The 22,193-nt window shown below is 40.0% G+C and overlaps 1 protein-coding gene across 2 annotated transcripts in view; it reads right to left on the reverse strand.

Annotated features, from left to right (window-relative positions):
• Window positions 1-1,840: 1,840 nt before the first annotated feature.
• Window positions 1,841-22,193, reverse strand: part of psd2 (pleckstrin and Sec7 domain containing 2) — a 32,053-nt gene continuing 11,700 nt past the window's right edge. Inside the window, exons 1-13 of one of the 2 annotated variants that reach the window (XM_026358164.1) lie at window positions 16,452-16,758; window positions 12,235-12,432; window positions 11,058-11,138; window positions 10,324-10,436; window positions 9,645-9,703; window positions 7,996-8,085; window positions 7,832-7,875; window positions 7,497-7,687; window positions 7,289-7,359; window positions 6,726-6,883; window positions 5,536-5,680; window positions 5,000-5,143; window positions 1,841-4,624 (exon numbers count right to left, since the gene is read on the reverse strand). In XM_026358164.1, coding sequence (XP_026213949.1) covers window positions 4,394-4,624; window positions 5,000-5,143; window positions 5,536-5,680; window positions 6,726-6,883; window positions 7,289-7,359; window positions 7,497-7,687; window positions 7,832-7,875; window positions 7,996-8,085; window positions 9,645-9,703; window positions 10,324-10,436; window positions 11,058-11,138; window positions 12,235-12,432; window positions 16,452-16,525 — 1,599 coding nt within the window. In that variant the 5' untranslated portion in view covers window positions 16,526-16,758 and the 3' untranslated portion in view covers window positions 1,841-4,393. Of the gene's footprint in view, window positions 4,625-4,999; window positions 5,144-5,535; window positions 5,681-6,725; window positions 6,884-7,288; window positions 7,360-7,496; window positions 7,688-7,831; window positions 7,876-7,995; window positions 8,086-9,644; window positions 9,704-10,323; window positions 10,437-11,057; window positions 11,139-12,234; window positions 12,433-16,451; window positions 16,759-22,193 lie in introns of those variants that run through there. The other variant, XM_026358163.1, reaches the window with a different exon arrangement.

A 22,193-nucleotide genomic window follows, 5' to 3' on the forward strand; every position in this document is an offset into this window, starting at 1 on the left:
TTTCACAGTTTTTTAAATCTCCTCCATTACTACAAATACTTTTTTTTTCTTTTTGGCTTATGAGTAATGAATGCTCATTATTAAAGCTTCTCTACCACAAATGACAGTAAAAGATATTCTGCGGTGAATGATGTCAGAGTGAACCCTAACAGAACATTTACAAAATTCATATCCCACCTGACGAGCTGATGAGCTGACAGTTGAAAGACCATTTGATAAAGTGTTTGTCAGCATTGTAAAATGATATTACACTAAACATAGGGTGACTTTTGTTTACGTCGTGCCTGCTTATTGTGCTGAGAACAGTCGGTATTAAAAGGGTTCCAGTATAATTATAGATCAGTTGTTTCAGTCAAAACAGCTCATAAATAACCCTGTCTACTTGACCCTGTGGGTTCATCAGTCAGTATCATAAGTTAAAAAATGCAATCAGCATTCTGCAGCTGCTGTAGCTGAACTTCTCCAGCATGTATGCTGATGCAGGTAAAACACTTCAAGACACCCGAGGTAAAGATTTTAAGTGGTGAAGAAGGTGGTTAAGATTTGAGGCTGTTTAAGGAAATGGGGAGACGACACAGCACATTGTTACACTGGAAGCTGCTCCACACACTGTGTCTCATATGCAATATGAATGCTGCACATACTAAGGCTTTTAAATCCCTGCTAAATAGATACAGCAGGATACTGTAAAAGTCTAACAATAACTGCTCCCGGGATAGATAAAGTATATTCATCACCATATCCCACAGTGTATTCTCTTATAAACTAGCAATTTGTTATCTGTAATCATTCAGTACTTGAACACTTATGGCTGCAGAAGACTAACAGCTGTTTTATAGTGGATCAAACTTACTTCTTGACTGCAGACTATATACATTAACAAGCTTCTTCTTCTTCTTAAAAAAAAAAACTGCATTAACCTATTATGAATATTCTGTGTGGTGTTTAAGTTAAAAATAAACTGCCCGTCCAAAAAAAGAAGTCATCACCTTGATTTAACTAAGCAATAGGTGAGAACTTCTCATTGGATAATTACTGCATGGATGATTATGTTTCAGATGGCAACAAGATATTTAACCCTAACTGATGCAGTGAGCAGCTTCTCATTTCTTAAATAACCATGTCAGAGCACACATCCTGTGGTCTTGGATCAGCTCAGACAATATGTTTATCTGTTTCAGAAGGGTCAAATTGTTGGTAAATTGAGATTGATGAAACTACTAAAACTGGGTTAAGAACTGTTAAATGGAAGAAGATCTGATGAGTCCAGATTTATCCTGTTACAGAGTGATGGGAGCATCAGAATAAGAAGAGAGGAGGGTGAAGTGATGCCTGCGGGGGCAGTGCTATGATCTGGGGTTGCTGCAGTTGGTCAGGTCTAGGTTCAGCAACATTATATGCCCAAAGAATGAGGTCAGCTGACTACCTGAATATACTGAATGACCAGGTTATTATATCAATAGATTGATGACAATACCAGGATTCATCGAGGCTCAAATAGTGAAAGAGTGGTTCAGGGAGCATGACACATTATTTTCACACATGGACTGGCCGCCACAGAGTCCAGACCTTAACCTCATTGAAAATCTTTGAGATGTGCTGGAGAAGACTGTGCAGCAGTTCAACGTTCTCATCAATAATACAAGATCTTGGGAGAAAAATGCTTAACGAAACAATGCCACAGTGAATGCGTGAGTGTGTGACTTTTTTTGACGAGCAGTGTACGTTGAAATGTTACACATAATCTCATATCCAACACATAAGTGTCACACAGATGAGTAACCTGCTGTAAACCTTAACAAGCCCAATAAATCACAACCACAGTCATCTGTATAAAAGCTTATTTTATGAAGCACAGACTAAATATTCAGTAAATATGTCCTTTACATAGTTTGAGCATCCTGTCAAAAACAGTTCAGATATACAAACGAATCTAACAAAAAGACAGATTGAATGCTGACATCAAAGTGCCGAAGTCATCATTTTTTAAATAAAACATAACAATCAACAAATGTTTTTTGTCACAATCCTATATTACAGCACAGGCCTAACCTAGAACATTGGAGAACAATAGTTAGCACAACAGCCAAAGTGACTATAAGGGGAAGTCTCCCTGTAAGAAAGCAGTTATTCGTCCTAATACAGCTTTTATAAAATGGTACTTCCTCTCTGAAAACTCAACGCTCCGTTTTAACATTTTGGTCTGTACAATGATCCGGTTCCAGGATTCCAGGTTTCCAGCCAAGCCTCAGAAGGATCTCAGATCCCAGTCAGTTACTATTAATGTGATATTCAAAGCAGTGTTGTGTCCAAGGCCAAAGATAAGATTGTTCATAGTGTCTATATCCACAGCTCTGGTTATGTCAACATGCTTCTGTGCCACACTGAGGCTGAGTGAGGGGGCACCAAGCTCACTGATCTACAGTTGTGTCATAAGCAAGTTGTGTAGAAAGAGGAAAAATGTTTGTGTTTGGGTGGGTAAGGATCAATTAAGGTGCTCACAAATAGCAGTACCACATCCTGTCCCACCACATCCCCACCTCCTCCTACATTACACAAGCCCTCCTTCCATGAGAAACAGGTTTAATATGTTGTCTTTGTCTTACTATGTGTGCTGGATGTCTGTTTTTCCCGTTCTTGGCTGGCAGTCGTGGTCTTACTTAGAAAACTAAACCAGTCTCTTCTCAGAAAACACGTCTCTCCTCCTCTTCCTCGTCCTCGCCCACGTGGAGGCTGTTTTGATGGCTACTCTGCTGGTGGAGTTGTTTTGCTGCTGTTACCCTCCCCTTTCCAGTTTGCTGACAGGTATGCTAAGCCGGAGCAGTCCTGCTGCTACACTCTCCAATCAGCCACTCTCTGTCTATGATAGGCCAGGACCTGCTTTCTCAAAAACATCTTCATCTGGTGGAAATGACTGCACTGGGAGGAATGAATCAGTATACATCAGTATTGGTTCTTGTCTAGTACAAAGCAATACAAGCTATGATAGGTCCATATGACATGTTATAAATCAGAGCAGGGTTCAGTAAAAAGTTTTGCTTTTAAGGGGTAAAGCTACATCTTTTCTAACCAGGATGATGACTGCCTGTCTGTGATGGCAGTTTTATTCAGCAGAAGGCCATTGGATTGTTTCTTTCCACAAATGCTCAATAAATTCTTCATACAAAAACATGACCCTGCTATATTTACTTCTCCCTGTTGCTTACAGCTTCAACTTCTCAACTGGAACCACTTAAAAAGCATGCCACACACACACACACACACACACACACACACACACACACACACACACACACACACACACACACACACACACACACACACCTTCCTGTTCAGTCTTCAGAAACCTGACATCCAACCACATATCAGCTCAGTGCACTCTGTCATAACTTAAGAGCAGTAAAGGGGTGACACAGAACGTGTTACTCACTTTCATTCTGTCACATACTGTTAACCTTCTTTACTTTATATAAACAAACAGAATAACTGAATACAAGTCGTTTTTTGGGGGAAGCTTTGGGCAGCTTTAAAATCATAGAAACAGATTGAGATTTCTTGGACTCACAACTGCGTAATTTCCTTAAAATCCCTCAACAGCTAGTGTTGAGGTGCCCTTGAATAAGGCACTCAACCCCCAGTTCCTCTGGTGGAGCAGTTAAGTGAAAACTATGGTTCCACCTGGAAGGTCCCTTGTACAGGTTAATGAACTTTAATGTTTATTCAATAAATAAATAAATATGACATATATAGCAGGGACTTGATCCTTCCGAGATAGTTTTGAGAACCTCTGTTAACTCAGACAGATATGTTCTATTTCCATACACATGCTGTGAGTGGCTGTGTGTGTAAACATGAGTGTAAAAAAGCCAAAATGCTACAGTAGTACCATCTTCACCTTGTGCATTTCAGTTTCTGTCTGACAAGGACAGAACTGAGAGGACGAGGGGAAACCAGTCTGTGTCTCTTTCTGGCATTAAACTAATACATTATAAACTAGTCAATGTTTTGCTCATGACTAAAAACAAATTTCAACTAAAGACAACTGCACAGAGTTCTCAGAATAATACTGATGATGTGGTTATAAACAGCGATCACAGTTATGATCATTTAATGTGCAACAATAAAAGTTCAAAGAACTGAGGTTTGGCAGGGTCACTTGTTAAGGATCAGGGGCAGGATCTTCATCTTCTTCATCTATTGCTCAAGGACAGAATCTTATCACGAGGGTTGATAAATTCTGGGAAAGGTTTAAACTGAGATTTCTCTTGTTGCTGCCCAAAAAACAAAGAAAAAAACACTAACAAAAAGCCCAAAAACGAGTTGGAGGATTAAACTAGTTTGGCCTGAAGGGATGCCATTATGTGGGCTGTGGTCTCTGGTTCTCCCTCCTCCCCTAGCTCCTCTGTCCTGGGGCAGTGCATCCAGTAGCCTTCCCGTTCAGCCCACCGTGTGCCTGGCTGATGGACGGGGAGGACTGCGTCTTGCGGAGGTGGCACTCGCGGCCGCCTAGGCCTCCTTCCATGATAAGACCACCCATTACGCTGGCCTCAATCTTCTCAAGGTCGTCTGTCTCTGCACGAATTTTGGCCTGCAGCAGACTGATGTACGTCTCATACCGAGACTTCTGCTCAGAGAGAGGATGAGAAAGGGAGAGATGGATGTGTTAGGACAGAGAAAGCCCAAAGAACCTGAATCAGAAACAAAAACAGACTAAAGACTGACGCCCTGATCTGACAAGTTTGGGAGTGCTGTTATATCAGTTCACTTGGAAACATAAGACCTATCTCTAAGAACCATCTATTTTTAATTTGGACTGATATCGATTTAAAGACAAGCAGTTTCACAGACTTGGAAATATAAGACTTATCCTTTGAGGCAGCAGGTTAATAAATGTTTTTATAAGGCTTTAGAAAATACAATGTATATGAACAGAAAACAGCTGTCATAATTCTTGCTATCTCGTGCTTTAAAAATTAATAAAAATGTCCAAAGCCTGAACCTCATATGTGAGGTAGTGCTCTTTGAGCCGGTACTCCTCCCACTCCCGGGTTTTGGGGTCGGCTGAGGGCGGGTTTTTCCGGTGCTCCTCCAGCTCCAGGCTCATCTGCTTCAGCTTGCTCTCGTGACTCAGCAGCTGGTCCTCCTGCACCAATCACAGCAAAGAAAAAAAACCAGAAGACCCCCACAGCAGCCAATCAGATGTGAGCGGACACAAATAGAATATGTAAAAATGCCCAACCCTATGTGAAGGTTTTTCAATGTAGAACAATTGAGCGTGCTGCTGTGACATACTGGATACCAGGCAAAAAGCACTGGACAAAACAAGTATTTATTTTAGTACTGAGAATCATATTTCACTGTATATACCTCACTTGTAAGTCGCTTTGGATAAAAGCGTCTGCCAAGTGACTAAATGTAAATGTCATGTATCTGTAGAGACAAGCAAAATAAAAGCCAGTATAGTGAGTGTGATAGCTGCTCTTGGTCCTAATCTTCTGTGTGTGTGTGTGTGTGTGTGTGTGTGTGTGTGTGTACCTGTTTAAGTCTGGTGGATGAGGATGGCAGAATGGGTCGACAGAATTTCTTCATGGAGCCGATGGCAGCAGGAAAGGCCGGGGCTGAGAACAGTGCTGCCACCAGGTTTATCCGGAAGATCCAAGACATCATCTCCTCCTCACTCCTGAGAGAGATGAAGGTGAGATTACAGAGTGAAAAATCATGTTGTGACATGACACACTGACACAGGTACTACAAGGTTCATGAACAAGTGTGGTGAATCAGCAGTGAATGGATCACTAATGAATGGATGTATATTAAACCCATTTCATATACAGCTGATATCATCTTTAAAAATATTTAAATATATGTACATTCTATACATTTCTAATGAATTTAAAAGCTAGCAATGTTTATGTTATGTAAGTCTTTTAAACTTTGATTTTGAATGTTGTCTGTTCACTGCAGATGTGGGGCATTCAGGGACCATAGAGAATATAGCTCAGTTGTGTTTTACCATGGAATGGTGTACAGTAGATCAATCACTGCTAATCTCCAAACTAAACCCCCATCCTGCCAATGAGTGTCTCATGAAAATTAATATTCAAGGGTGTGACGTGAGAGGAATGATTTTGAACTAGTTAATTTTCTGTGTCTGCAAACAAAATTCTCAATAGAAAACTATGACTGTTACAGTACTTAGTTCAATTTAATCTGAGCGAACAAATAGCGAACCTAAATTTCAGCTACATAACACCTGCTACTGACAAACTAGCAATCAAACCAGATGAGTCTGTATGACCTTTGTGATTTGTTTGACTAATGGTGTTGAACTTGCAAATTAGATTTCAGCAAAATGACATAACAAATGTGTCAACAGCATAGATTGAAATGCAAGATGCAAAATGACGGATGAATGATGATGATGAATCTAACCTTCATCACATCATATTCTATAGGCTATTAAACCAGTTGTTTTAAAGTGTCTTAATGAAAATTTGTAGCTTTTTTTCTATAATACAAGAGTAAAAAAAAAAAAATAATAATTCTACACTGAAATATGATCAATAGAAACACTTTATGATCATCATTCATCCTTTTGCGCCACTTGCTTATCCTTTTGCTGTAAGACTGCTAACAGCATACATTAGATTGTTTCATGGTATCTGGTAGATGTTAAACTTGAACTCCGTTTTGTTTTTGGTTGTGTGATATTGAGAGTGACTCACGGGGCCTGCAGCAAATAGACCCTCCAGTCTGAGGTCTTAAGTTTCAGTACGTTGGCTCTCTTGCTGTAGTCAGTAGCACGGGTGGCTAAAGCATGGTGGATCCGCACTGCATTCTTCAGGTCGACCTCTGAGATGTCAGCATCTGGCTTATATTCATCCTAGTTGAGTAAAAAAAACAGGTAGACTGAAATCACAGGTATTATGTTGCTTGTATATATTGTTTTTTTTCAGTCTTTCAAAGAATTCTCCATAAGATCAACAAGTCATAACAGTGATACAGTTTCTGTGACAAGCAGTGTAACAGAAACAGGACCACCGTCATTTCCTGTTGGTGCATCCCATTTACCAGCAGGGGGAGACAAACACTGGCGCAACCCTGCCTTCTCTCATCTCCTTATGCTACCTCACGCTTTCTCTCTCTCTCTCTCTTTCTCAAATACACACATAGTGGTACACACACACACAAACACACACACACACAGTAGCTAGCAGCATCCACCACCGCAGTGACATTGGTGGATGTGTGTTTCTATGGTAACAGAGCAGAGGACGACATGCGGTACCTTCTGGAGATACAAGATCATCCCCTTAAGAACTGCATAGAACTTCTTCCAACCTCGGCGACCCCTCGGAGCTGTGACAGTGAAAAGTACAAAAAAAAAACTTTTGTGTTCTTTTTCTTTTCTCGTTTCTTTTTCTATCAGGAATTTAGATACTTTAGCCAAACCTGTGTGTGGGAGTGTGTGAGAGTGTGTGTAGACGGGGACTCACTGCGCTTGCCGTCCATGTCAGCATGGCTCTTGCGGGTCAACACACCGTGTTTGTAAGTGACAGCATTGAGAAGGATGGGAATGGCGATGAAAGGGTTACTGCCATCCGTTACCCTGGCAACACGCTTACTCCCGCCCTCACACTGCTCCTCCACCAGCTCTGACAGACTCTTCCTCAGCTCCTCCTCCTCACTGCACAGGCACACAAACACATGCAGACACACACAAACGCCCATTTAGATGAATCTGAGTAGCACATATTCAAGTATACCTACTTTTAAAATAACACGCATAGATACATTTTTTTGTTTTGATAAACATAAAATGCATACTCACACTGCCCACTCAAGCTTCTCATTTTTGATTGAATTATACAAGACCTGTGTGGGCAAAGCAATGAAAGACTGAATATGTAAACACTTACTTTTTTGATTATTTTTCATTTGTCAATCTGTGACTGATTTTGCTGTAGATGTTTGCTCTTAAGAGAAGATCTGTACCTTTAATAAGTCTTTGGGAAAGTCTTTGCCATTGTTGAGGCCATCTAGATTACTGATAAACTGTTGGCAAGACATCTTCTTCCCAATGTTCTAAAGACAAACAGACAAATAGACAGAAATCAACACAGGGATTAAAGTTTCTGATTGATTTAAACATTTAGCCTATAGTTGTTGTTTTGGTCCATCCTTCTCAGCTCAGTATTCACAGAAGATTGCAAATAGTTAACTTTCATAGCAGCTGATGTGTCAACCCAATTTTATGAAGCAAGCTAAATAAAGATTTGCAACAGCCCACTGGGTGGCAGTGTTATATCACTGGACTTCTACTAGTAGAAGTGGTGAGTGTCACTCTATTAGAGCCAGTGCTGTACCAGTTTCTCGTACCTTTCCCAGTGTTTAACCTCTAATGATTATGGCATCATTAGGGAAGGAAAACATGGGGAGGCGCTTGTGTGACTGGTCCTTTCTGCCTGAATCAAGCTGCAACTGGTTACCTAAGCAAATACAGATGTGGAACTAAAACTGATTTGACTCATTGCTGTTACAAAAAGAAATATTTAGTTTGGGTTGTGGCATTTTATTCACATTTTCCTTTGTGAAGGCCATGTAACAGACAAGACAACCCTGTTCCCTTTTCTAAGAAAAGCACATAATATTCCGGATGGGATGTAACATGCGTCACAAAATGTTTTCTGCTCCATTTATTCATAATATCCAGTTTATCCTCGCAAATAGGTAACATGTTGTAATTCACAGACACAATCCAGCTTGATGAACTACTCGGTCTCCAAATGAAGCATTCATGTAAAGCTTAAACGACAGAGCACTCTCTTTGAATCAAAGCCTCATAGTACTGTAAAAAGGAGGGATCGTAAAGTCTATTACATAAAGAAGCTGCTCACTTCATCACTCACTTAATCTTGAAACTGCACAGTAAAAGGGAGGGATAAGTTAACATTTTCACTTGCTAATATCAACATTGCATTTTATTTTAAATGGAAAACTGTCAGCCAAATGTGTGCTGACACATAGTTTAGCATCATTGAATTAAATAACTAAATAGAATAAGTTGTGATTTTAAAATTATGACCTTAATTCCACTGTTAGTTGACGGGTAGGACAATTATATGTCAGTAAGGACAGTTCTAATACTATAAGTATACTTACCACCTGCAGTGGCAGAGAGAGACCAGGGGGACCAGATTTGATTAGCAGGGGAAGGATTTAAAAAGGAGGGAGAGGAAATTGAAAAGAGAGAAATTATATTAGTTAGAAGAGGGATATTCACTACAAGTACTATTAGCAGGGACTAAGTGGGGTTCAGCAAGAGTATCGAGGAAAAGCAAAAGCAGAGGACCTATGATACTGAGGGGTGTTATGTTGCACACAACACAGTGTTCCAGTTTCAAACTGAACAGATGAGACTATTTGAGGACAGGAGAGACAGAAACAGGTCAGAAAGTAGGCCGTGCAGGGCAAACAGAGAGAGGGAGAATGAAATGGGTAGACAAGAGAAACAGAGAAAAAACAAGAAATATATCCAAAAGCAGGTTGAGGACATGCCATATCTGACATTAGGATGTGTTCTACAGGAAGATTAAAAGCATGGGAATCCTGCAGAACCAGTAAGATCCAGCTTCAGTACATACATGTCCATGTAGATCGGTGTTAAGCAGCATGAGGGCACAGGTTAAAGTGTGGGCTCCATCTGCAACAGGACCACACTGAAGGTCAGCCAAGGTCAGCAAAATGTGACAAATGAATGTGAATGGAATATCATGTATTCTATGTACATGTACATCACACATATATTTCCAGAGCTGCAAAGTGCATTAAGTGCATGTCATCACTAGTAGCATACTTGCTAAGCTATACGATTAGCTGGTGCTGCAGTCAAAATTCTTTATATATTTTCAAGATTCAAAGATTCAAAAAAGATTCAGAAAACGTATTGATCCCACAGGCAAATGTTTGTTGCAATTGCTCTCAGTTTAAATTGTGTGTCATATTTTAAGATTTATGCAAATAGCATAAACATTGCTGGTGTTAGTGTTGTCATTGCTGCTCTGATTGTCCATAACATGTTGTTTCTCCTAGGTTTTCTCTTGTACAGAGCTCTTGAATTTGTGGGTTATGATTTTTCTGATACTGATACTTTTCATTTGATTTGAACTAGGATCAATATGCATCTTACAAAATGTTTTATGTTTTCATCAAATAAAATCAAATACAAGTATAAGAATGTTTAAGGTGTGTCAATTAGTAAATGTAAGATTTTTTGCATTCATAAAACTGACACCCTTGTTACATCACGCTCATAGCGCTAACCTTCAGAGGTGGGTGTCTGTGGGTTGCAGTGGCAGAAGCGTCTGGAGAAATGAACAAGGACCCGCTCTCTCTCCTGGGTCTCTCCCATTAGTGGGAAAGCCTTTAAGAAGTTCCTGTCACATAAACACCAATAGTAATACATCACTGTAACAGTAATTCAGGATAATATTAATCATTTATTATGTTTTGTACTAATAATCTAAATCTACAAAATAATTAAAAACTTGTTTTTGAGATTAAAAAAAAAGTCAAAAAATAGCAGTGAGCTAAATGTAGAAAGTAGAAGTAAACAGAAATACTCAATGTAAAGTACAAGTACCTAAAACTGTACATGTTTGTAGTTTAGCACGGGTGTACAGATCTAATTGTTGGCTGTTTTTTGTATTAACCTTAAAAAGAACTAAAGTAATGTGAGTACATTAAAAAATGCTAAGATCCAAACAATGCCAGGGCTGTAAGTAGGTTGAATAGCATGCTAATCAGGCCGAGACTGAAGTGCACAGAACTGTACTGAAGGCAGCAGTTTGAGACAGCAACATGTCAGGTATAAGGCAACGATTTACTCCACAGCTGTCAGCTACACTGGCTAACTGTACTCAACATGACAGCTTGATTAACACAAAGCTAATGCCTTGTGAAGAGGCAATGGAAGACTATACATACACACACAAAGACATGTCACAACATCCACAACAACACACACTCATCAAGTTCAAGCGCTGACTGTGCTTTACCTCAGGGCTCGATCCAGTGACAGGCCAGAGAAATCAAAATAACTCAGATACTCTGACGCCACCAACTGGCTGAACTCATTACTGCAGACAAAAAGAATGAGAGCACATCAGCAAATCAACATAGTACTGAAAAGGTACATAAGTATGTGTTATATAAATGTTTCCTTGATGCCACAGCGTTGGAAAATATCATTTTATTAATACACTGCCCATCCAATAAAATGTCACAACATTTATTCCCGTCCAGAGTTGCATTAACTTTTCTCCCAAGATCTTGTAGGGAGAATCAGACCGCTGCACAAAGTCTTCTTCAACACATGCCAAAGATTCTCAATGGGGTTAAGGTCTGGACTCTGTGGTAGCCAATCCATGTGTGAAAATGATGTGTCATGCTCTGTGAACCACTCTTTCACAATTTGAGCTCGATGAATCCTGGTATTGTCATAAATACACTGATGGAATAACCTGGTCATCAGTATATTCAGATAGTCAGCTAACCTCATTCTTTGGACACATAACGTTGCTGAACCTAGACCTGACCAACAGCAGCAACCCCAGATCATAGCACTACCCCCACTTGGACTTGTACAGTACAGTAGATACGAGGCATGATGGGTGCATCACTTCATCTGACTCTCTTCTGACCCTGATGTTCCCTCCCATCACTCTAGAACAGGGTAAATCTGGACTCAATAGACCACATGACCTTTTTCTATTGGACAGTTCTTAATCCAGTTTTAGTAGTTTCAACAATCTCCCTAGATGTTTCCCTTGCTTGCTGCCAATAATTTGACAGACTAACATCTTTTCCAGGACCACAGGATGTGTCTTCCAACATTGTTGTTTAAGGTTACTCACTGCATCAGTTAGGGTTAAATAACTTGTTGCCAGCTGAAAAATAATCATCCATGCAGTAATTATCCAATGGGAGGCTCTTACCTATTTCCTTATCCAGGTGGTGACTTTTTTTTTGGACGGGCAGTGTATATTAAGCATGCTTGTACATCACTCATCTATTTTGACGTGCATCAAGCCATATCTTATGTCTTTGTGCCACACAAACTGAACAGATGTAACAAAGTAAACATGTTTTCCTCAGTTTCTGGTGATTTATCAGTCTGTCGGCAGCATGTGTTTGCATGTGGAACTGTGTGAGTGCATGTGTGTGTGTGCTTACTTCTTGCCCAGGTGTCTGGCCACATCACAGCGTTTGAAGCCCTCGAGGTGAAAGAGGCGCTTGGCCAGCCTCTTGGCGGCCTCAGAGTCGGCTCGACAGCCATTGGCCAGAGTGTCGGTGCTGCCGCGCTCCAAACGCTCCAGACTGCCCAACTCGCACTCCTCTGAGTCAGACAGCACGTCTGTGAGGTTGGCATCGCTGTAGGGGGATGAGAACATACGCGTATGTACACACAAACACAAACAGAGACACGCAAGTCATGCCCAGGTTAATGAATGGGATACAAGTCAAAACAAAACTAGACAGAGGAAACTCAACTGCAGAGCATAAAACTCAATTACATAAACATATGTTCCCATACACACACACAAAAATCTAACAAGGGTCAAATTACTTGTTATGACCCACCTACTTTCACAGTCACGTAATGTCCTACTTTAATGCAGTGGATCTAAAGGCTGATTATAACACTGAAGCAGATTTCACCTGCCTCATTCTTTTCTAAAAAGCTCCACTAATCTCAGACTGTTAACCCCTGACACAGTTTGAATTAAAGTACTGCGATATGAAAAACTAATAGCTCCATGCTTCCTCTGTTTCAGGCAAACCAAGATGAGAAGTTAGCTAGAAAAGCTACGCAGCTGTAGCTGAAGTAGAAGTGAACAATTTATTCTTTCTCTGTCCACAACTCCCATCCACTTCCCCTTGAGCAAAATGCCCCATCTCAAACTGAACTAGTAAATTGTCCATCTCATGCTCCTTGTCTATCACCAGGATGGCTATTTCAACTGTGAAAGGGCGTATCTGTGCGAGAGTAAAGCTAAGTGAGTTTCTTCCAAAGAATGAATGTACTCGATCACCCCTGCAGGAGTAGTTAAAAAAAAAAAAAAAAAATCAGACAGTTGGAGACAAGCTTCCATTTCCAAGCAATGACTTGCAGAGTCTGCATGAATGGCAGATGTTTTTGAACACTATGTGCCTTGTCTCAAGATATAATGTCTCACTTTATCACAGAACTACTAATACTGCACAGCATATATATATATACACACATACACATATATAGGTTTGATTATATCCTGGCACTTGTATAAATTTGAAGATCTCACCAGGGTCAAAATCAAACCACACTATTTTCCATGGGTTCCATGAGTAGTAATTCTTGTGACAAGCATACTAACCTTTATGTTTAACATTGAGACAAGCAGCCATCACTGCAGGATGCAGTATGTCACTAAGGACACAATTTGATGAACTGCCTTGGCCTCAAGGCCTTGTATTGTCTTTAACAGTTATCAAGAGAACGGAGTAAATCGTTTTATTAATTAGTGCCTGTTTATTTATGACTGACTGACTGAAGCAAGATATTGAGCAGTATCCAGTGTACTGCAGTCACTTCACACTTATGAAACCAAGCAACATTTGTAGGCCTGATTGATTAACGCATCTAATCAAAATACCTTAATCACCACCTTATTTACCATGTCCGTGACACATCCATCCTACACATACTCATTAGAAATATCATAAAACATTCAGGGAAATCAAATTGACGTTAAAATAGAGAAACTATTTATGATGAATCTCTTAAGAAAGAGCATGCACGTTCACATGCAGACTACACTGCATTTCCTGTCTCCGTGTGCATTTACGTGACACCTTCAGCATTCTCGCCAGATGATTCAGATGTTTTTTGCATAATCTGATCAGCCCAATTGCATTACCCTCACAAATTGAATGCATTATGCACTGTTGTTGTAAGGGATTTGTTGGTTGCCATGGATACAGCGGAAGCAAAATGTCCTGTGTTACAAGAAAATGAATCAGGGTAGATAACCTTAAGGCTCTCTGTTATGGACTAATACACAAAACACATAGTTTCCATAGCCCGGAGTCAGTCTCCTGCTTTCATCTGTTGAATGGTTGACTATGTACTACACCCCTACAGCTGACCTCCTCGAAGAGCCTTGATTTCCCTGCTGTAGTCCAGGTTACACGTTTCTGTGATGGCTGATTCGTTAGGCTCTTAGAATTACTCTGCATCTGGCCCCTAACCTTGAACCAATTTGCACTGAGAGCCCCCACAAGAAGCCACTGCCCTCAAGCAACACAGTTGCCAGGGTCCCAGGGACAAAGAAACCCCTCCTCCGCAATGAGGTGGGTTATGCAAACATCTCTACATTATCTTGCTGGAGCATCGCTGCCCAGAATGACGCTGAAATTGCAGATACAGTCGGGTAAAAGAAGCTTCATTCGCAGGGTTCCAGGACTCATCCTTGGGGACAGGGTGGGGAGCTTATTCTCTATATCCGGGAGCAGTAAAACCACTGGCCTTTCATGTGGAGAGGGAGTCAGCTGAGGTGGTTTGGGATCTGATTATTATACTAATCTCACTTATATATACATACTTGTCCTGTTTGGCTCCCTCTGGAGTTATTCTGAAACTGTCCAATTGGGAGAAACCCCTGGTAAATGGTCTACATATCCTACTGAATCTGAGAAAGTTGCATGATTCCTCTTAAGACACAGACAAGTGAAAATGTGAAAATTGATGGATGGGCATATGTACATATGAGACAAATGTTTGCAGACACATTAACACAGACGCGGACTCACAAAAAATAATATGAGTCTGTGGTCAATTCTAAACAATATCTAGCTGTGAGTTTGTGCTGAAATTGCTTCCACTTGTCTGACCATCTTAATTCACCAGACTCAGAGACACTTCATAAATCATTCAAAACTCGTATCAGTCATGGGACTACAAACATGCCGAGCTCCCCCCACTGCAATGTTGTCTGGCAATAACAGAACCAACACCTACACTCATAAACACAAACACAAAACGATAGTGAAATTGACACAATATGAAGTGTCAAATATCAAGTACAGGCTTTTTTTGCCAAGACACTTGGTGTTATAACCTATTTGTCTATCTGAAGGCACAATTCTGTATCCCCAGGCCACACAAATTCACTCACTGTCACCGCCACTCAGTCTGTGTGTGAGAGTGTGTCAGAGATAGAGAGCATGATGGTGCATGCCAGTGACTCACATGCTTAATCTCTGTGGCTGTGAACCACCCATACCCACACCTATAAGACGTATCAGCACGGAAGGTGTATGAGTGGGTGTGAGTGGAGGGAAGAGGATGGTCTTACTGAAATTTTCTCTAAGCCTAATCATGAATTATTGGATTAAGAAATTCAGTTGTTTACAGTAGGCATACAGTAGAAAATACACACAGATGAGCTTTTTGTCCATGCTTGTATATGTGTGTCAGCCAGGCTGGGGCTTGTAGATAAAATCTCAGCAAAAAAAAAACCCTGTTGCAATACAGGAATTTTGAATGTAAAACAAGCAGCAGAGGCACCTCCAGTCAACAAAAACAGACCTTATGTACATCCATCTATTGGACTAGTAACTGCACTAAATCGTGCTGTTAACAGTAACAGACTGTTGAAAGTCAACATACGTTGAATCTCATTCACTTCATATGCATTGTGTACAAAGTATTGTTGACAGTGATGGGACATCAAGTAGGGCCATGAGAAATAAAGAATACATGTTTCATATCGACTTTGCAAAAACTGCTGGTTGTAAATTAAATAAAAGGTCAGGCATTAAAAAACAACAGTACAGCTACAAATTATACAAATAAATGTATTACAATTGAAACAACACATAGATCAACAGAGTTACTGTTGGTTGAACATAAAAAATATCTCTGAAGAAGTCATCTTGATCTCTGAGATATTGTGAAGGGATTTTTCAGATGTTTTATTAACTAAACAAATGGATTTATTGATAATGAAAATAAAATTCCAGTTGCAGTCCTAATGTCTACATGACATTTCACTGTAGGAAGTGATGTCTGACTTATGGGAAAACAACCACAGCTAATTACGCGACTTATTACTAAAATCTATTTAAATTAAATGACTCTCTAAATACTCTAAATCTACTGCATAATGTTATATTTGCAGTCCTTATAGCAAACGTAATAATACAAAATACACCTTTAAACTTATTTTTCCCACTTTTAACAGCACAGATAAGTCCCAGTAGGAATATTAGAGTGAGTTTTCATCAGGGTAAAGTTACACTACTGCTACCTCACTATTTCCATTTTGCCACGCAGCATAACGTTAATGTTCCCACCCATTCAGACGTAGAAGCTTAAAGCAATCCGTGATGTGCAGAAATATTAAACTTACAGGAGTTGCAGCAGAAAATCGAAGTGAACATCATATTCCTCTTTCCACATCGTCTCTGGGATCTTGGAAATCATCGGTTAAAGGCGCGCTATGGTCCAACCGCCTCATCATCCAGCAGTCGCTAAAATCTGCATCGGCCCGGTTTGTTATTTAACTTCAAGTCCAATCTAATTTCCCCCAAGCGGAAGTCAGGTTATATATGATTCCAGCCTGTTCGGAGTTGGTTATTATTAGTTATTGTGCTGCTGCGTTCTTCCACTATAGTGTCGTGGAGGGTGTTACTTTTTCCCTTGAAGCTTCTTGGCAGTCTGACCGCTCCTCACAGGAGAGGATGTTGGGGGCGGACCCAGCCGCCGCACTTTTCCTGATAAATGACACCGTTCCTGCTCCGGGCTTCACAATGGCTCTGTGTGTCCCAGCCAACACAACTTCCTCTGCATTACATTGAATGGGGGCCCTTGCAGATCGGTTCAATATCTGTGCTACATCCTGCCTGTGGACTTTTTAAGTCCACTAAGCAGTTAACTTTTACTTTCCAACATGTCCTCACTGCATGTGGTTTCTTTTCCTCACTCTTCTAGTGTGTTGCTTCAGGGTGGCTAACACCCAGAAATCCAAGACAGGATCCAGTTACCTAACTTTGCACTAAAACAAAGTTTAATATAACCTATTTAAACAGTGGTTAGGTCTGTAGTGCAAGAGATGACCACTGATCCTATTTTAATGTCAAATGAGGATGTCAAAATAGATGTTGAGCTCATGTGTGATACTGTAAGCTATGATCTGCACCAATGTAACTCTCCATCAGTGTAAATACAGTAATTTGAGAGTAGGCTACACAGATAATTATTATGCACACTATACAAACACACACAGATACATATACAATACACACCAACACGTCCCCGCATGCCAACCTCAACGTCTAAAACCATCCTTCCTCTTTCTAATACGATGGAAAGAAGAACAATAGAAAAAGCAGATGAGAGAGATGCAGCTGTGCGGTCAGAAGTACAAAATATGGGGGATGAGCTGTTTTATGAAAAAAGAGACAATGTTTGACTGTTACTAGGCCAGACCTACACTGAGACAATCACTGCAACCAATGTCAGGTACAGAAAACAGCAATGTTGACACTTTCTTGACAGCAACAGCAACACAGATAACAATATCCAGTAAACACTGCATGGAACCATAATACTTTTTTGGACCCAGATGGTGCTGCTGAACACTGTTCACACATCTGTTTTTTTTTTTTTTTTTTATGTGAAGCTCATTGTCATGAGTCATGAACAATCTTTGCCATTTGCACACTGTGGCCTTTTCACACTAAGAATAATTTATAAGCATTTCGTAGCACAAATCTGAAATTCTCTTGGCAGCCAGCATAAGAGTATATGCAAGAAAACACATGCAGCCTATTTAAATTAATTGCAGCACCAATTCAATTCATTCACAATCCATCCATGGCGAATAGTCATTATGTCACTGATATGCTTTGTTGCAGATTAGCAGTGACCATGCACCTCCTGAATGGGTCAACTGTGCACATTAGGAACTGTCCTTTCTATCTTTGTAATGTCTTAAATTAGTTTGTTATAACTGACTGAACATGAATTCTCTTATTGACTGAACAGTTTTTGCATACATACATGAATTAATGTTTGCAGTTACTGTCTGTAGTTCATTGTACCTAAGAAGATTGTTGGTTATTTCTTGAAAACCAAGATCATATCAAACTGCAAAATAAGAATGCAACAAATATCTGTCTCCAAAATATCAACTGTAACACTAAAAGTAAATAAGGTGAAACTCCTGCATCTAATTTCCAAAAATATTAAATTTTTCTCATTATTGTTGTGTTACTTTTCTAAATAACACAAATAACATGAAATGTATAGTACTTCTTTTACAGACTTGGCCCCAACATCATGACATGGTTTGTTTTTGATCTCTCATCCCTTCTTTGCACGCACAAACACACACAGAAGACCCGAAACACACTTACTCAGCAGCAGACAATGGACAATGGTGACCTCTTTCGGCTGGGTGAGACTAATTGTTTTCAGGTGTGAGACTGTGTTTGGTCAAACACTGACCACAACAGCTTCATCTGACAACAACAAGAACAAGAACAACAGAGAATTTGAAGTTGTGCATAAAATGTATCACAGAGTCTGCCTTGACTTCCACTGAACACATACAGGAAGTGTTGACAGATGCCTCAGAGGAGTGAAGCCTGTGGTAATAAGAACCTCTTTCAGCCAAAACAGTCATTGGTACAGTGAGACTGTGGGATGTGTCATAAAACATTATGTTGAGCTATAAATAGACAGGGATAAATCTGCTGAAATGATTCAGTTAGTGTGTGTGTGTGTGGTGAGAGAGTGATCGGGATAATTTGTATGTATTATTGCATGTGTTGCAAAAGTGTGTGCTGTCACTGTGTGTGTGTGTGTGTGTGTGTGTGTGTCCATATCACTGCCTGACTGAGAGCCAGGAAAGGATAATCTTCTGGATGTTTTAGCAGTGCTATAGAACCACGCTAAGGGTTTTATTCCCACAGTAACATCCTGAATGATGTGTGTATGTGTGTGTGTTTCTTGATGAGAGAGAGAAACAGAAACAGATCCAGAGTGTTAGTAGATAAGTACGAAGAGCTCTTACAGCATATCTGTGCTGCTGAGTGAGAATATTGCACATTCTTGTTTACGTATGCATGTTGCTGGTGTGTGTGTGTGTGTGTTATTTATGTGTGTGTGCGTTTCTGTGCTCGAGTCCATGCAGCAGAGAGAGAGGGAGACAGAGAGAGAGAGCTGCTTCTCTGATATGGAAACAACCTTGCTTGGCTTTTATCTCCTGTGCTTGGGCTTAGATCTGGTGGGCTCACGAGATGGGGGGGGAGAACACACACTCGCAGCATTTTTCCTCCACACAGAAATGTATGCATGCACATGTGCAGCCAGAGGCACTGCACACATGTACATAAATTTCCAGATACTATATACTTCCCATGCCCTGACTCGTGAAAATTAGCATGTGCCTTATGTGTCTGTGCAATATTGTTCAAAGTGGTGCATGCTTGCCAGTCTGTCCCTTTTTCTCTGTATGTCTGTGTGCATGGACACTACGCCACAGGTGGTATTATCACATAAGCATTCAACTAATTGGCTCCACTGTAAAGCTACTGTAGCTGTTTCCATACAGTATTAGGCTGCTAGGCAGACTGACAGACACACAGAGTGTGTGTTTTTATGGATTTAGCAACCTCTGTGGATTAGGGTTAAGCATTAACCTCAGTGTCGGTCTAACAAGGCACAGAGGGACATGTCTTACGTGAAGTAAGAGACTGACTGACTAACCAGATGAAAATGTGATTGACGGTCTAATCTAAAGCACTACCTGATGGACTGACATTCTGACAAACTACATGATGTACAGCCTGAAATATCTGAGAAGCAACAAGCAGGTTTGCTGACTAAGTGACTGGCACTAAGGCATCACTGCACTGTTTGGAAGAAACCCTTCTCTTTATTTCTATGCACAACATTAGATGGTATGTCTACATCAATGCAGTACTTGCCAGTGTTTCCTATATCCCCATGGTCAGCTGCCTTCTGTATTTCCTTCATCTACTCATAATAATCAGAAGTAGCAGGAACACAATCTACAGGGAGAGTTTGGCGGAGGTAAGATTAGGGTTTCTTTCTCCGCTTGCAGCATTATCAAAGCTCTGTCTGTTATGAAAGTTGAAGCCTGAACTTTGGATGCACCAGAGCTGGAGGAAAATATTAATGCAACGTTTGAAGACCATTGGAATAAAAAGAACATTTAGATTTGATCAAAATCAGTGTTGTGCTAATTGAAAAATCATTGAAGTAAAATCTAATTAGTAGTAAGAATAATTTATGTGATACATGGAGCTTTATTATATCAGTTGCATTTATGAAAGGCATGTTAGACATGTGTACGACTGATGTATGACTCACTAACAGAGTTTCTACAGCATTTTGAGACACATATGGTGATCCAACTGCTTCATGCTGCATGCCAACGTTTTACCAGTTACATACACTCTATCACACATAATAACAAACACTCTTGCAATGTGGCTATGAATCTTAAAAACCAACCATCTTTTGTTCATTAACAGTTACATATTTGTGTCCAGCTTGTAACATAGCAATGTGGCTCTGGGGATGGCAGTGTCCGACTGTGGTCTAGACTGAAATAACTATATTTACCTTTAGTACCACAATAAAGTTCATATTTGCGTTTTTTATTTAATCTCTTGACAAATATTGGACCATGGACCTATCATGAAATTTGTTAGACACATTGTTCTCCCTGTCAAGATGAATTGTAATAACTTCTGTCATAATTCTTCACTAGCGCCATCATCAGGCACATTTTCATTAGACCAGTGCTTTTGTTTATGACCAAATACCTGCGAAGCTAAGGACTTTCCCATCAGCTTCAGCTTTACAGTCAGTAAATGTTAAAATGTTTATTTGCTAAACCAAGGTTGGTGAAATGTACAATACAATTGTGGCTGCTAAACATATGTTGTACAAATGCCATTCTGACCATGTTAGCATGCTGCAGAAAGTACAAATACCTCAGAGCACTGCAGAGTCTAAGTGCAGATTCACAGAGCCACAGTACACACACATTTTTAGCCCTGTTCTCTTATTTTAATATGCTGTGTAGAATGTGAATAGAAATATGACTTGATTAGTTCGATCTTTTGAAAAATTGCTTGATCAAGCTCAAAATATAGTCATAAGTCAATAAGGTCATAGCCAACCAAAGTCAATAAGTGATATAGAGACAATGTGGTTCATAAACACCATGGGGTTGATTATCAGTAAAGAGGTGAACATTTCTTAACGGCAAATTCTGGATAGCAGGTAGAAGAATTGTGACCCATAAAACAACTAAATGTCTGGTAGGATGAATGACTGACTGATTCACTTGCCATTGTTCAGCCACTGCTCTGCAGATGTGCTTTCCTGCAGTGAAAAAGACTGGCTGTCCATGATGCCTGAGGTGCCAAAATGTCTAACTGCGCCGATTCTGTGGCTATCCACCAAAGAAAGATAAGGAGCAGCAGTGGGAGAGTATTGTAGGGGAAATAGACAAGGAGGTGATGCAAAGAATAAAGGAGGAGGACAGCAGGGTGCGTGGAGAGAAATTGAGATAAAATGGGATAAGACAGAAAGAATAGAGAAATGAGTAGAGAGACAGGACATCAGATAGAGCTAACAAAGAGATGGAGTGACACAGTGAAAGAGAGAGAAAAAGAGATACATTAACATATAGACATCAGTCCCCGAGATGTGAATTTTAAAACCAAAACTGTCTGCCTCTCTCTTGCGTATTAGATATGCACCTTTCCACAATAAATAATTTTTTTTTAAACTGCAGTGCTCTGCTGTTTTAGTTATTTGTGTTTAACCATGTTGCTTAAGTAACTTTAATTCAACTGGGCTGAAAAGCATTTCTTAAAAATTATACACCCTTAGAGAATATTATGACAAAACAGACTTAGACTGTGATTTTTTTCAGAGTAATGGCTTTTAAATCCACTAACTTGCACATAAATTGCCAATGCTTGCTACTTCCCCCTTTTAATACTATAAAAAACTATGTTGAATGGACGTCAGGGACTTCTAGTTCATGGCAAATTGGAGACTGTGAGTGTCTTTAAAACTTAAACTATCCCTTTAAGGCTGACTAACA

Source organism: Anabas testudineus, chromosome 10 (genome assembly GCF_900324465.2).
Source record: "Anabas testudineus chromosome 10, fAnaTes1.2, whole genome shotgun sequence".
Classification (NCBI taxonomy): Eukaryota; Metazoa; Chordata; class Actinopteri; order Anabantiformes; family Anabantidae; genus Anabas; species Anabas testudineus.